Raw genomic sequence first — 15,457 nt, 5'->3', positions numbered from 1 at the left:
TTGATATACTTTCGAACTGCTAGGTTGGCAGGAGCTGGGACCGAGCAACGGGAGCTCACCCCATCACAGAGATTCGAACCACCGACCTTCTGATCGGCAAATCCTAGGCTCTGTGGTTTAACCCACAGCGCCACCCGCATCCCTTGTAGTATGCTTACAATTCACAATTAATGTGCTTTTCTGTTTAAGATGCTGTATGGGAGTGGGAATTTGAACATACTCTAATCACGTTACATAAAAGAGTTGGCCATTGCCAAATATTTCAGAAATAGAAATTCCTCCCTCCCTAGCAGTTATGTAGAGATAAAAGCACTTCCCTTCTTTTTGAACAAGCTTAGACAAGAGATAGTTGAAATACAGATGTTAACACTTAGTCAACTGTGTCTTCAGAATGATTTGTTCTTCTAATGCACAGACTATGGGTTACTCAATGAGCACAGAAGTCTCTTGAATGAGTGAGCAATTTGGACGACTTTAAAAAAAATGTTTTGTGATGAAAGAAATAGTTCAAAATAATTCACATTTTGCTTCGGCAGAAAGGTTCAAGACAAGTGTCTAATCAGATTGTATGTTTCCACTGATTTCATTCTAGCGAATGAAAACAATGCAAAACTGGTTAAGCATACTACTGCTTATTATCAAATAACTTTCTACAGACAACCCTGTTACAGCTTTGAACACTGAGTAAGGAATACTCAGATAGCTGACAACATTCCATTTCATACTGGAATAGGACAGCTAAATTTAAATGTATAGCAGCAGGCACTGCCCATGATTTTTATGCTCTCTAGGGCTGCAGTTTATTTTCTGTATGTTTTTTTTGAAGCCTTGTAAATAAGTCCAGAAAAATGACTAGACCACATGTTGGCTGGTTCTTTTACCAGCTTGCAAATAAGCTAGTATCCTGTGTTTCCATGCTTCCTTCAGCAGAAGGGAAGCTTCCTCCTCCAGAGCCAGCATAGAAATGAAGGATGCTCACATTTTAGCAGTCCTCCCCCCACTCTCTGTAATTGTCTTCTATCTAGTAGGCCGGAGAAGTGGAGCAGAACTGAGGGGACCGGCTTCTGTTCCTCTGCAGCCAGTGCAGAAAGAAAGTGGGGGTCAGAGGGGGAATGGAGAGATCCATCTATCCTCTATCAGCCCACTCACTTGGCTGCATGGTTGCTCTATGGGTGAAACTGCATGTTTAAGTTTCTTTCCATTTCTCAGTTTTCCGCATCAGTTTGTTACTTTTTAAAAAAAATCATCATCAGAATTTTAGTGTGAATTTCTCCAAATATAGACATCTTTATTTAACATACAGCATTTCCCCCCTAAAATAATGCAGTTTTGAATATTTTCATCAACATATGTACTCTCTTGCTCACATTTCACCCTGGTAAAAATGCATGTTTGTATACTACTTCAAAGTACAGTTGCATTACAAAATTCAGAGAAGTGTGCATTTTAAAGGCTGGCTGCTTTCTGGTTCACAGATTTCTTCGGGAAGTGCAAATTAACTAAGTTTAAATGGAATTAAGTAAACGCAAACTGAACTGAATTCCCTCCTGATCCCTACCTATGGCTACCAGGCTAAATGTAAAGCCTTACATGGCTCAGGAACTCAGTATCCTAAGAACCGCCTCTCCCCATATGAACTGACCCAGACCCTGTGCTTTTCACCCAAGGCCTTTATGTCCTGCCTCCCCAATAACTTTATTTTATAGCTATACAAATGAATAAATATTGTATGGGTGGTGAGAGTTGAACTCCCTCCCCGAATCCTGGGAAAAACAACAACCCATTCTCAATTTTTAAAACACGCTCGTCATCCATACCTTGTTTTCCATACACTGGGCAAGATGCATTATTACTGGTATTTAATATGACCCACCGGAGTAGGGAGATCTTCCCTTCAGCAACTGAACATGTCACATGCATTGCAGATCATTTTTAGGGGCTTACACAATATAAGCCCCTGGACATCTCCCAGCGGGTGGCGCTGTGGGTTAAACCACACAGCCTAGGACTTGCTGATCAGAAGGTCGGCGGATCGAATCCCCGTGACGGGGTGAGCTCCCGTTGCTCGGTCCCTGCTCCTGCCAACCTAGCAGTTCGAAAACACGTCAAAGTGCAAGTAGATAAATAGGTACCGCTCCGGCGGGAAGGTAAATGGCGTTTCCGTGCGCTGCTCTGGTTCGCTAGAAGCGGCTTAGTCATGCTGGCCACATGACCCAGAAGCTGTACGCCGGCTCCCTCAGCCAGTAAAGCGAGATGAGCGCCGCAACCCCAGAGTTGGTCACGACTGGACCTAATGGTCAGGGGTCCCTTTACCTTTACTTGCTTTTCCTAGTTAGTAACAAGGAGGGTCACTAGAGAAGTTGTGACCCAGGCCGAGAGACAGAAAAACTTGCATCAGAAGAGGGACTGAGAGCCAGACGCAGTCTCAGCCTCACATGGATCAATACATCTTTAAGCCCATATGGTAATTTAGCTCTAAGTTAAGCTTTTTGGACAGATTTCACTGCTAACGTAGAACAAATGATAGTTTCAGATAGTTGGTTTTCAAATAGTTTGGGATACATTCCAGGCATCAAAAAGCAATAAAGATGCACTGCGGCTGATGATAAATTAACGAACTGTTCCCAGAAGCAACAACTTATCTTTCATTTTAGGAGGAGCCACTGTGCCGGATGTTTTCGAGAAGTTTAATCAAAATTCTCATCAGAAACCAAATGAGGGGGTTCTTCAGAAAGAACAACCACCCAGTGTGATTTACTTCATCAGATTAAGCGACTGAGGCCACATCACTTCATTCATGTAAGTAGTTTTATATGAGATGGCAAAAAGTAGCCACATTATTTACAAGGGAAAGTGGCATAAGAGTAATCAACTCATAAGAAATCGTTGGGTATTTTGTAATTACCTTATCAGGCAATATTTAAGCTAGCTGGAAGAGGAAATTCTATCCAGAGACTTTTAACAAATAAACTCAATCTGAACCAACTTGTATTATATGTCGTGGGCTGCAGTTCCATAGACATACAATACTAAACTCTGCTAAAGCAAGCCTTTCCCAACTTGACACCTGCCAGATGTTTCGGACTGTAATTTGGATGGATGGAGGGTTAGTCCATTAACATCTGGAGGGCCACAGGTTTCTTACCCCAGGAGGTAGATAAGAAGAGCATTACTTGAAATCAAAGATTTGACAATAAACAAGAAGTTTCAAGAGGGAGCAATGGGACATGAAGTAACTGGGGAGAATATGGAGGAAAACAATGGCAGAAAAGAATAAATACAGTGGTACCTCTGGTTGCAAATGGGATCTGTTCCGGAGGCCTGTTTGCAACATGAAAAGAGTGCAACCCGCAGTGGCGCATCTGCACTCGCGCAGGTTGCGATTCGCCACTTCTGCGTATGGCGTCATTTTGCACGTCTGCACATGCGCGAGCGGCGAAACACGGAAGTAACCTTTTCTGGTACTTCCGGGTCTCTGCGGGAGGTAACCTGAAAGAACGTAACATGAAGTGGACGTAACATGAGGTATGACTGTATAGGGATGGCTTAAGGTAAAGGTAAAGGGATCCCTGACCATTAGGTCCAGTCGTGACCGACTCTGGGGTTGCGGTGCTCATCTCACTTTATTGGCCGAGGGAGCTGGCGTTTGTCCGCAAACAGCTTCCGGGTCATGTGGCCAGCATGAACTAAGCCACTTCTGGTGAACCAGAGCAGCGCATGGAAATGCCGTTTACCTTCCCGCTGGAGCGGTACCTATTTATCTACTTGCACTTTGACTTTTGAACTGCTAGGTTGGCAGTAGCTGGGACTGAACAACGGAAGCTCACCCCGTCGCGGGGATTCGAACCGCCGACCTTCTGATCGGCAAGTCCTAGGCTCTGTGGTTTAACCCACAGCGCCACCCGCGTCCCTTAGGGATGGCTTAGGAATGGATAAAAGCATGCAACAAGGGCATAGTTTTTAGAATAGAAATTGCACCCATCTCCCTCCCAGCACGGCCTTCGCCAACCTAGTGCCATCCAGATGCTTTGGACTACAACTCCCAACATCACCACGGCTGGGGCTGATGGAAGTTGGAGTCCAGCATTGTCGGGAGGGTCATAGTTTCCCCAGGCCATTCGCAACCCCTTTCTTCTGTCTTTGAGGGTATTCCTTTACTAGTTTAAAAAACTCAACCCACCTCTAGTTTGGCCAGGCCCAGTTTCCAATGGTGCCAAGTCTCTGAACTGGGAGGGTCAGAAAAAAAATCAGGAAAGCTGAGGCAATATACCAGAAGTGGGCAGGACAAGAGGCAAAAGTGGCTGGAGCAATGAATGTACATTTCACCAATGCTCACTCACACATCCCTCTCTATCCAGGGAAAGTGAGAGGCATTATCAGAGTTCAAGGACATATTCCACTGAGGCAAACACATTCAAGGAGGCTGCAAAACAGGGCAATCAGGTTTTGTACTAGAAGCTTGGAGGACCACATTTTACCCCGGGCCTCAGGTTCTTCACTCCTTTGCTTGCCAGCATCTCTTTGTGGATAAAATTGCACCTTTGCTTAGTGAAACCCCTACTAAAGGTAAAAAAACAACACCGGATAGTGAAGCCAAATCCTGTTCATAGGTATATGAGCATGAGGTCATATAATTCAAATGTGTACTAAGTCCACGTGAGCAGTGAAACTTTAGCCAACTTGGAGAAACTCTCCACTTAAAATCAGGCTTTATTATGGTCAAGAGCTTTTAAAAACGAGTGAAAAGAAGAAAGTTATTTTTCTTTTCAAAGGCAAAGTCTGATGTTTCGAGTATCATGTTGTTGTGTTAGGTACCTAGGCTGTACTCTGCTACAAGCAAGGTAAATCAAAACTTTCTTCTGTTATAGAGCTTTTGGGCTACCGTGCGAATCTAAAAATGGAACAGATTTTTAGAAACGCATGGCAGAATTAACATATTTTTCGCTCCATAGGACGCACTTTTTCCCCTCCAAAAATGAAGGGGAAATGTGTGTGCGTCCTATGGAGCGAATGCAGGCTTTTCGCTGAAACCCCTCTCGCTCTCCAGACTTCAGGAGAACCCCAGCGCCAGCCCCACAAGGTCGGGGGACAGCAGGGAGGCGGAACGCCACCATCCTGCTGTCTCCCGATGTGGTTTGGAGGCTGACGGCGGGGAGACGCGTGCTTCTCCCCGCTGCCAGCCCCGTAAGCTCCAGTGACAGCGGGGAGGCACAGCGCGTCTTCCCCCTTTCCCCGGACCTGCTCTGAAGGTGGGTGGTGGGGAGAAGAGAGCTTCTCCCCGCTGCCTGCCCCGCAAGCTCCGGGGACAGCGGGGAGGTGCAGCGCGTCTTCCCCCTGTCCCGGGACCTGCTCAGAAGGCGGGCGGTGGGGAGAAGAGCGCTTCTCCCCGCTGCCTGCCCTGCAAGCTCCGGGGACAGCGGGGAGGCGCAGCGCGTCTTCCCGCTGTCCCCGGACCTGGTCTGAAGGCAGGCAGTGGGGAGAAGTGCGCTTCTCCCCGCTGCCTGCCCCGCAAGCTCCGGGGACAGCGGGGAGGCGCAGTGCGTCTTCCCCCTGTCCCCAGACCTGCTCAGAAGGCGGGCGGTGGGGAGAAGAGCGCTTCTCCCCGCTGCCTGCCCCGCAAGCTCCGGGGACAGAGGGGAGGCGCAGAGCGTCTTCCCCCTGTCCCCGGACCTGCTCTGAAGGCGGGCGGTGGGGAGAAGAGCACTTCTCCCCGCTGCCTGCCCCGCAAGCTCCGGGGACAGCGGGGAGGCGCAGCACGTCTTCCCGCTGTCCCTGGACCTGATATGAAGGCGGGCGGCGGGGAGAAGAGCGCTTCTCCCCGCTCCCGGCCCCCACAAGCGCCTAGGGGGGAAATAAATTTTTTTTCTTTATTCCCCCCCCCCCAAAAAAAAACTTGGTGCGTCCTATGGGCCGGTGCGCCCTATGGAGCGAAAAATACGGTATATACATATATTGGTCTCATTGAATTAGCAGGATATCATTGCTGCATCTCTTTAACTACCGTATTTTTCACCCTATAGGACGCACTTTTTCCCCTCCAAAAATGAAGGGGAAATGTGTGTGCGTCCTATGGGGCGAATGCAGGCTTTCGCTGAAGCCTGGAGAGCGAGGGGGTCGGTGCGCACTGACCCCTCTCGCTCTCCAGGCTTCAGGAAGCTATCCGCTAGCCGTGGGAGACCCAGCTCTCCCACGGCTAGCGGAGACCTTGCCGGCACCCAGAAGCTTGGGGCGCGTTGAGCTCCGCATGCCCCAAGCTTCGGGAATAGCGCAGCGCACCTGGGGGGGGGAAAATAAATTTTCCCCCCTTTATTTCCCCCCCCCCAAAAAACTAGGTGCGTCCTATGGGCCGGTGCGTCCTATGGGGCGAAAAATACGGTATTCAGCGTGATGTATCTGAACTGTGTTGCACATTAATTAAATTGAGAGGGGGAGTGGTGGGACAGATAGAAAGAGGTTTTATGCATATTCTGTGCCAGAATAAAGCACAGGATACCGCTACCCTTCAGTCTCAATCTAACACCTTACAGATGCCAATTAAGGTTCCCGGTCAGCAACTAGTTTGCTTGGGGGCCACTTGGAGAAAAACACTTCTCCTTTAAGTGTTCTGTTCTCAAGTTCAGTTACCAAGGACACCACTTTCTCAACATCTCATTTGAACATAGGCAAATTTGCCCAGGAGCTGTTGTTGTGTGTTGCATGGAAAGGCCACAGAAGTTCAAGACATAAGAAAAAAGCGCAGAGACTTTAGCTTCAGCAACCAACTATGGAACTATAGATCTCTTTCAGCACACTCAACACCCCCCCCCCCATAAGATCCACAAATCAGGAGAAGAGGCTAGGTCTCATGCTGTATAAGATCTGCAGTAGTTGGTATACTTCTAGGTAGAGTGTAATAATTTGGCTCTGCAACTGGCTTCGAGTGGGCAGACTTCATCACTGATATTTGAGGATTATTGGCAATGCATAAATTCTGAACGAAAGCAAAACTCTGCATTTGTTAAGGGCTTAACAGGCTGAGCCTGTTTAAAGCAGCTTGGCACTAGCAACACATCTAAATGTGTTGACATGGAACGATTGCTCCCAGGGCTGAATCCTAAAAACCTGCACCTACAATGTATCAGTCGCAGATTGCACCTATTCATACTTAATCCCATCCCCTCTCTTGGTTTCACTGAAGCATGGCAAGGCAATTTTCTGAAGGAGATGTTTACAGTGAGGTTAAAAAACAGCCTCAGCCATTTACAAGTCAGTGTTGTATTGTGCCTCTAACTCCAAGCCCCCAAGGCCTGAACTTATAACATCTTCTATGTAACTAGGCAAGCAGTTTCCTGCAAACTTGGCCATATGGTGATGGAACCTGCGGCACTTCTTTGGTGTCTTTCTGTGCTGTTTCAGATGCGGAGGATTTAGACAAAAGAGCATGCCAAGTGCAGCAGATGGGGACCTCACACGCAGCTGGGCACTTAACCCATCGCCATTCCGAAAGTGAATCAATGAAACAAGTGTGCAAACAGCTTTAGGCTATAGGTGCTTAGCATTAAGAACTGCTTATACTAATTCACACATGACCTTGCAGACTGGAAGGGCTCTCCCTTTTCAATCACTGGAAAAAGGTCAAGAAGACTATTGGATGGGCTGCCATTTTATCCACAAAGAGATGCTGGCAAGGGACGCTTACTAACCTGAAATAGTCTGAAAGTTAACAGAAGTAAGATAATACAATTCTATGTGTAAGGAAAGGTTCCATTTTGACAAGAGTGACAAAGGACAAGAGGGTGGATTTAATTGATGATAACTCCCCTACCACTGAGGGATGCAGGTGGCGCTGTGGGTTAAAACATAGGGTCTAGGGCTTGCCGAACAGAAGGTCGGCGGTTTGAATCCCCGCGACAGGGTGAGCTCCCGTTGCTCGGTCCCTGCTCCTGCCAACCTAACAGTTTGAAAGCACGTCAAGGTGCAAGTAGATAAATAGGTACCGCTCCAGCGGGAAGGTAAACAGCGTTTCTGTGTGCTGCTGTGGTTCGCCAGAAGCGGCTATGACCCGGAAGCTGTACGTCAGCTCCCTCGGCCAATAAAGCAAGATGAGCACCGCAACCTCAGAGTCGGCTAGGGGTCCCTTTACCTTTACCCCTGCCACTGACATCTTTCTCTTAGACTGGTGTCCCATACTGGTTATCAATCATATCTATAAGCACCAGCAATTCTGGATCATACGGTGGGCCCTGTGTTTACAATTGTTAAGAAGGGCATCTTCCCTGTTACACCAGAGCTGTCTGTTACCTTTTCGTTTTTCCTCTCTTCTGCTTTGCAGGCTGTGTTGGTTGGGCTGCAAGTTGCCAGGCTACTGATGGGCCCGTTTCCTGCTTCTCCATTCAGGTTGACTGCAGTGACGTTGGGAGGAGTAATCGCTGCTGCCGCCGACGTGAGGGGAATCATGGGCCTGGCACACTGTGCTCCGGGGATGATGTGCACAGGGGAGTGGTGGATGTGTTGCGGAGAAACCACAGAGTGTGGCCTGACCACAGTGCTTGGGAGGCGGGAGGGGGAGTTCTGGGTTCTTAGTGGTGAGACTGTAGCAGTGGGCCGGTCCTGTGCCTGCACAGAAGGGTGAACAACTGGAAAGAAAGAGAGAAGGGAACAGTAAGGAAATAACCTGACTGGCACTAAACATGCTCAAAAATAGGAAGGGCAGTCGTACCTTGGAAGTCAAACGGAATCTGTTCCGGAAGTCCGTTCGACTTCCAAAACAAACGCAAACCAAAGCACGGCTTCTGATTGGCTGCAGGAAGCTCTTGCAGCCAATCAGAAGCCACGGAAGCCCCGTCAGATGCTCGGTTTCCAAATAACGTTTGCGACACTCACTTCCAGGTTTGTAGCGTTTGGGAGCCAAAACGTCCGAGTGCAAAGGTGTTCAGGATCCAAAGTATGACTGTAGTCACTTTTAAAGGTTGTAAAGTGGTCTGGATCAGGCCAACACTCCAAACCTGTCCAGTGTGTGGATTGACACGTACTAAAGCACTTGAAGAAATTGTACTGAACATAATTCCTAATGTAGTGCGTATAGTATTTTAAAAAAAACTGTTGCAAGGCCACCGACTCATCTCAAGTACATTTTATTCCAGACAAATACTTTTAGGATCAGGTTGGCATTAGTTTCAACAAGACTTGCCTACTACAAAAGCGGGGGGGGGGGAGGATATCACATTTAAAATCATGCAGATTTACTTGCATTTGAACATAGGAAGCTACCTAATTACCGTATTTTTCGTCCCATAGGACGCTCCGTCCCCTAGGACGCACCTAGTTTTTTTTGGGGGAAATAAAGGAATTTCCCCCCCCTTTATTTCCCCCCCAAAAGCAGGTCGGGGAAACCAAACCAGGTTGAGGAACAGCGGGATGGCGGCGCTGCGCCTCCCTGCAGTCCCCCGAGCTTGTGGGGCTGGCTGATGTCCGCGCGGGGCGCTCTGCTTCAGGGCGCCCCGCCTGCCGGGCGGCAGGCTGCTATCCACAGCGTGGGGAGCGCTGAGGGGAACTCCTGGAGGGCTCCCGACGCTGCGGATGTCTGCCCGGCGCAAGGGGCGCTCTGCTTCAGGGCGCCCCTCGCGCCAGGCTGCTATCCGCAGCATGGGGAGCCCTGTGGGGACCTCCCGCAGGGCTGCCTAGGCTGCGGGTGTGTTCCCGAAGCACCGGGCACTCTGCTTTCAGGGCGCCCGACGCTCCGGGAAGCAGGCTGCTATCCGCAGCCTAGACAATCCTGCGGAACCTCCTGCAGGGCTGCCTAGGCTGCGGATGTCTTCCTGAAGCCTGGAGAGTGAGAGGGGTCGGTGTGCACCGACCCCTCTCGCTCTCCAAGCTTCAGCGAAAGCCTGCATTCGCCCCATAGGACGCACCCAGATTTCCCCTTCATTTTTGGAGGGGAAAAAGTGCGTCCTATAGGGCGAAAAATACGGTATTAAGGTCAGAGTATTCATCCACCTACCTGTGTATATTTTGCACTTACTGGCCACAGGTCTCTGAGTCTTTCCATTACCTGCTATTATATTACTATACTATATTATAATCTGAACCTTTTAACTGGAGATGCCAGGGATTGAATTTGGGACATTCTGCATGAAAAGCAGCTGCTCTACTACTGAGCTGAGGTCCCTAGCATTGTATCTTGCCATTATAGATATTATTGGGCAGAGGCGGCTTTTAGGGTCGCGCGACCGGTTCTGATCGCACCAGGGGGCGACAAAGCAATGCAAGAAGGGGGTGTCTAGAGTCTCACAGGGCACTGCTGAAATTTGAGGGGCCAAAGTCTGCCACTGTATTGGGGAGTAGCTTTAAAAACCATACTGAAGACTCTTCTCCCAGTATTTACCCTTCATACAAACAGAACTATCAACCACAACAAGTTGTTTATCGCAAGGGGGTAACAAACTATCTCAGAATAACAAGGATAAAGGGGTTATACACCCAGTTGAGGACTCAACATCAAACTCCTACATTCAAGCTCAAACGCTGTCCAAGCAATACCGCTTCTTATATCCAACCGTGCAATCATATGTTTGTGTAGCTACTCAGAAACAAGCCCCACTATGTTCAATGGGGTGCATAACCAGGGAGCCACCATGGTGCCCTCCAGATGTTATGGACTCCAACTCCCAAAGGTCAATGATAATGAGAATTATAGCCTGCAATGTCTGTAGGGCACTATCCCTGTTGCAGAAGATGGGAACCAAAGAGCAACATCAAAATATGATGTGGCACCTCGTCCTTAATTTTCCAAGGAATTATTTTCTCACTCTTCTGCTTTTCTGAGAAATAGCACAGCTTATATCAGTTTTTTATTCGTTCTGCTCAGAACAAGATCTCTGTAGTCTACTAATTTCCCTGAAAATCCAGAGATAGCACAAGCTGCTCGACCTGGCATTGAGGCGGTCATTTAACCTCCCAAATCTACACTGTGGCACCGTTGCCAGGTGTTGAGTGTTGCTGCTTTTAAATTTAAAAAATTCTCAGGACAAATTAGATAGCTCTGCAGGATGAGAAGGCAATCTGTCAGCCTCAGGAAGTATTTCTGAAATGGCTTTGAATTGCCACAGGGATATATAATTAACTGTTTTTTTAATAATTTACTATGCATTATAGTCAATGTTAAAAGCAGAATGAATCTGTACGCAGGTAATTATTATTTGAATCAAGAAAGCCATCTGGGAAAAGGTACATTGCGGAATGCATGTATTCTGTTTACATTTTATTTTCAATAAAAGGTTGCTGAATTCCAAGACCTCAGATTTATCGCTCGTGTTTGCCTTGCATAATAAAGACATTTCATCTTTCAGAGCCTAATAAAATGTTTTTAAAATGTTAAGTCATGCACTGCTTGTCAAGTGGATTTAGAAGCATTAACCTTCTCAGCATGCAGAGTGTTTTATGCTCCAAAAGGTATTTGTGTAAATATTTGTAAGCACCGTAATTGATTTCAGCTGTGGCAAGTGGACAACCTGATAAACAAAATTCAGTTCCCAGCAATCAATAAATACTACCCTAAACACTACAGGGCACGTAAAAACCTTTCCTTATTGCATGCTGGGCTTCAAATAGAGCAGAATATTTTCAGAGGAAACCTACGGAGACAAAAGGCTTCCAGGGGCTTGTGCATCTGAGACAGAATACTAGATTTGGGGAATATGGATTGTTCAGACACATGAAGGACCTATACGTACCCATTTGTACAGAACTGCGGGGCTGGATGCCTGTCTGCTGAGAGGAATACCTCGAGCAATTATTCATTTGCGGAGAGGCTGTTGGCAGCTGGGGCTGAGTGGGCGGAGTGGTGATTGGAACAGCTGGCCTGACAACAGCAGCGGTGTTTGTAAGAGCTGGGCTTCCTGGGTGGACGGCTCCTGGAGAGCCTTTGGCTGTGGGAGACCCTCCTGCCAAATTCCTCGGCTGACCAGCTCCAGCAGGAACCCTAGAGAGAGAAAGAGAAAGAGAGAGAGATAGAGAGGGGAAAGCAAAAGCAAATGCTCTGTGCAGGCACACAAGAAGACATCAAAGGCATCTTCTTATCATCGTTTCCAGAGGGATAGCTTTGTTAGCCTGCTCTGCAGCAAAGGCACTCAGTTGCACCTCTCAATAGGTTTCCCTGGCACTTTGCTAGGTTTCTCTGGTGAAATCAGAGTTCATGCACCTATGCAAAGTCTGCAGTTGCTGCAGATTATTATTATTAATAATAATAATGTGATGCAGCCACAAAAACACAACGATGTAATGGAATAATAATAATAATAATAATAATAATAATAATAATGCAATGCAAGACTGATGCAAGAATATTTGGAGGAGAGACAAGAGTTAACATCAGGCCATTTGGTCTATGAAATTTTTCATCCCAGAAGCTAAAGCAGTATTTGGATCATTAATTTTAATCGACTAGCCAGTCACCTGAGTACCTCTGGGTAGGCATGCCTCTCTGCTTGGCTACGTTTGTCACCAAGGACTGCAAAGAAGTCTGAATGACTGCATGCTACAGAAATCATGATGGAATGAAGGTCGTTGGGTCTCTAAATTTTACAGGGTAAGCGCATTGAGAGACTGTAGCTTCGGGAGCAAAATCTAATGCAAAATGCACAGCATGTGAAAAACCACCAGCAGCCAACAAATTGAATTCAATGAGTGTTAGGCACACCTAACTCTGCACTGCATTGCAACCTTACAGTCTTCCAGTAATTTATCTTGCTTAGGGTCTTTATACATGCAAGAGAAAGATTCAAACAGAAATCCTTAATCTCACAATTGCTCCCTTAAGCAGAAATAATTTTTGCAGTGCTAAAGGAATTCTGTCTTTATGACCTTTGGTCTTAGATTATTCTCCTGGGTAACATAAGGTCCCTGCTTAATTGCAAACAGATACATTTTAATTGTTATAACAACTAATATGCATGCTTGTTCTGTAAATATATGAATTAGAAAGTTGGAAATTTAGGTCAGAGATTTAAATCAATCCCTTTTTTTGGTAGCTTAATTTATCATGCTTTAAATATCAGAATCTTATTTACCTGGCTGCTCAAAACCAGCCAGGTTAAGAAAAAAGGAGAAAAAATTAACTCCAGCACCTTAGCTTAAACAGTATCATGGAGATAAATATTACAAAGATATATTACATTGCCTTGTTGAGATATAAATTGTTTGAATATACAATTTATACTTCAAGTATAAGTTTCCAGTTCAGATGTCACTGGAAATTGGTTTAACAAAGCACAAAGTATCTCTGAAGATACATCTGGCTTGCTAGTAAAAAGGTAAAGGTACCCCTGCCCGTACGGGCCAGTCTTGACAGACTCTAGGGTTGTGCGCCCATCTCACTCAAAGAGGCCAAGGGCCAGCGCTGTCCGAAGACACTTCCGGGTCACGTGGCCAGCGTGACATCGCTGCTCTGGCGAGCCAGAGCCGCACACGGAAACGCCGTTTACCTTCCCGCTAGTAAGCGGTCCCTATTTATCTACTTGCACCCGAGAGTGCTTTCGAACTGCTAGGTTGGCAGACGCTGGGACCGAACAACAGGAGCGCACCCCGCCGCGGGGATTCGAACCGCCGACCTCTTGATCAGCAAGCCCTAGGCGCTGAGGCTTTAACCCACAGCGCCACCCGCGTCCCTTGCTAGTAGTACATGTGAAAAGGACCTAGGGATCTTACAAGGCCACAAGTTTAACGTGAGTCAACAATGTGATTGTCAGGTGATGGTGTGGTTGCTCGAGAGCAAACAGGCAAGACTCCAACCTGTCTTTCCCAGGCTTTATTATCTGTACAAACTATCTTACAGTGCAGAGCGTCACAAGTCCATGTCTGCTCAGTCACTAGTAGAATCTGGGAGTGGGCGGTCCTTATACCTTCCCCAGCATAACAGTAGTGACCCCCATCCTTCTCCTCCTCTCTCTGCGCGCAAACCTACTGCGCAACGTGGGCGCTGGCAAAGGGGGACTTGCCTCCCCTCCCCTTTGCTCAGGCTCAGTGTTGAGGCTCTCCCTAGCATCTTCTGATCCCTGCGTCCCTTCCCCACTGGAGGCGGGGCTTCCCTCCTCGCCAGAGGAAGAACTGCTTCGCAAGATCTTCCGAGGCTCCCTGTAACACAACTGCCCTTCCACCTCTCGCCTCTGAGCTGATGGCAGTTCCTTGACAGTGATGAAGCAGCAAAAGCAGCTAAGGCTATTCTAGGCTATACTAGAAGTACAGTGTCCACGTCAAGGGAAGTAACAGTACCACACTATTGTGCCTTGGTCAGACCACACATGGAATCCTGTGGTGAGTTCTGGGTGCCACAGTTTAAGAAGGACATTGGCAAACTGGATTGTGTGCAGAGGAGGGCAACCAAGATGATCAAGGGTCTGGAAACAAAGCCTTATGAGGAATGGTCGAGGGAGTTGGGTATGTTCAGCCTGGGAAAGAGGAGACTGTTAAGAGATATGAGAGCCATCTTCAAATATCTAAAGGGCTGTCACATGGAAGATGGAGCAAGCTTCTTTTCTCTTACTCCGGGGGGATTCAAGTTACAAGAAAGGAGATTCGACTAAACGTCAGGAAGAACTCTCAGGGACTTAGAGCGGTTAGACAGTGGAACAGGCTTAGGCTCCTTTCCAACTCTACCGGTCTATAGTTCTAAAGGTAGAGATACAGAGAAGGAAGCACCTGAGCTCATTCCCTCTTGAATAAAGCATGGCTTATTCGACCAGGAATGTTACCTCTAAACTGGGTCACTGAGTAAGACCAATAAACCCTTTAGTCAAGTGCTATCTATCCTGAGTGTAACCAACAATCTAGGGTCTCTGACACGTACATAAAGTATGACTGATAGCAGAGTGATATACACTATAGCCTCTCTCTTTCTATTTTAGGGGAACCCAGTGCAACCTGAAAAGAAATATATTTGTACGCTAACATTGCTCAGGATATGTATGATTGCTCAGCGCCCATCTTTCCACTGTTTCTCACCTCGAAACAGGAGTTACGTAGTTGCCGGGAAAGACTCCAGACATGCCGTTTCTCAAAGACGTCCCTTTGAACCAGCCATCCTGACACTTCTCAATAACGCGATACATTTCACCCTTGCGTAGTTCCAGTTCATCTGTCTTCTGCGGCTTGTATGCATATAATGCCAAGTAGCTGTGAGAAAGGAATGACATAAAGAGGGAATGTATGAAGTTGAAACACACACGTGACCTGATTCAAGCTGCATCTCAGTTCTCCCCCATCGGAAAGCTCTGTTTGTCATAAACGATGCTTCCTAAACACACAGGTAAGAGGGAGTTATTAAAAGTGTAAAGAATGGCAAATTATTCCAACTACAGTGGTACCTCGGGTTACAGACGCTTCAGGTTACAGACTCCGCTAACCCAGAAATAGTACCTCGGGTTAAGAACTTTGCTTCAGGATGAGAACAGAAATTGCACGCCAGCGGCACAGCGGTAGCGGG

The 15,457-nt window shown here is 47.2% G+C and overlaps 1 protein-coding gene across 2 annotated transcripts in view; it reads right to left on the bottom strand.

Moving 5' to 3' along the window:
* Nucleotides 1-15,457, bottom strand: part of SH3RF3 (SH3 domain containing ring finger 3) — a 218,231-nt gene that overhangs the window by 19,177 nt on the left and 183,597 nt on the right. For both annotated transcript variants that reach the window (XM_083437722.1, XM_083437721.1), the window contains 3 exons: nucleotides 14,977-15,147; nucleotides 11,712-11,959; nucleotides 8,281-8,615 (listed from right to left, as the gene is read on the bottom strand). In XM_083437722.1, the coding sequence (XP_083293848.1) occupies nucleotides 8,281-8,615; nucleotides 11,712-11,959; nucleotides 14,977-15,147 (754 nt within the window). The remainder of the gene's footprint in view (nucleotides 1-8,280; nucleotides 8,616-11,711; nucleotides 11,960-14,976; nucleotides 15,148-15,457) is intronic.

Source organism: Podarcis tiliguerta (assembly GCF_965153285.1).
Source record: "Podarcis tiliguerta genome assembly, chromosome: 4".
In the NCBI taxonomy this organism is placed as follows: domain Eukaryota; kingdom Metazoa; phylum Chordata; class Lepidosauria; order Squamata; family Lacertidae; genus Podarcis; species Podarcis tiliguerta.
This window is presented reverse-complemented; position numbering and strand designations above follow the sequence as displayed.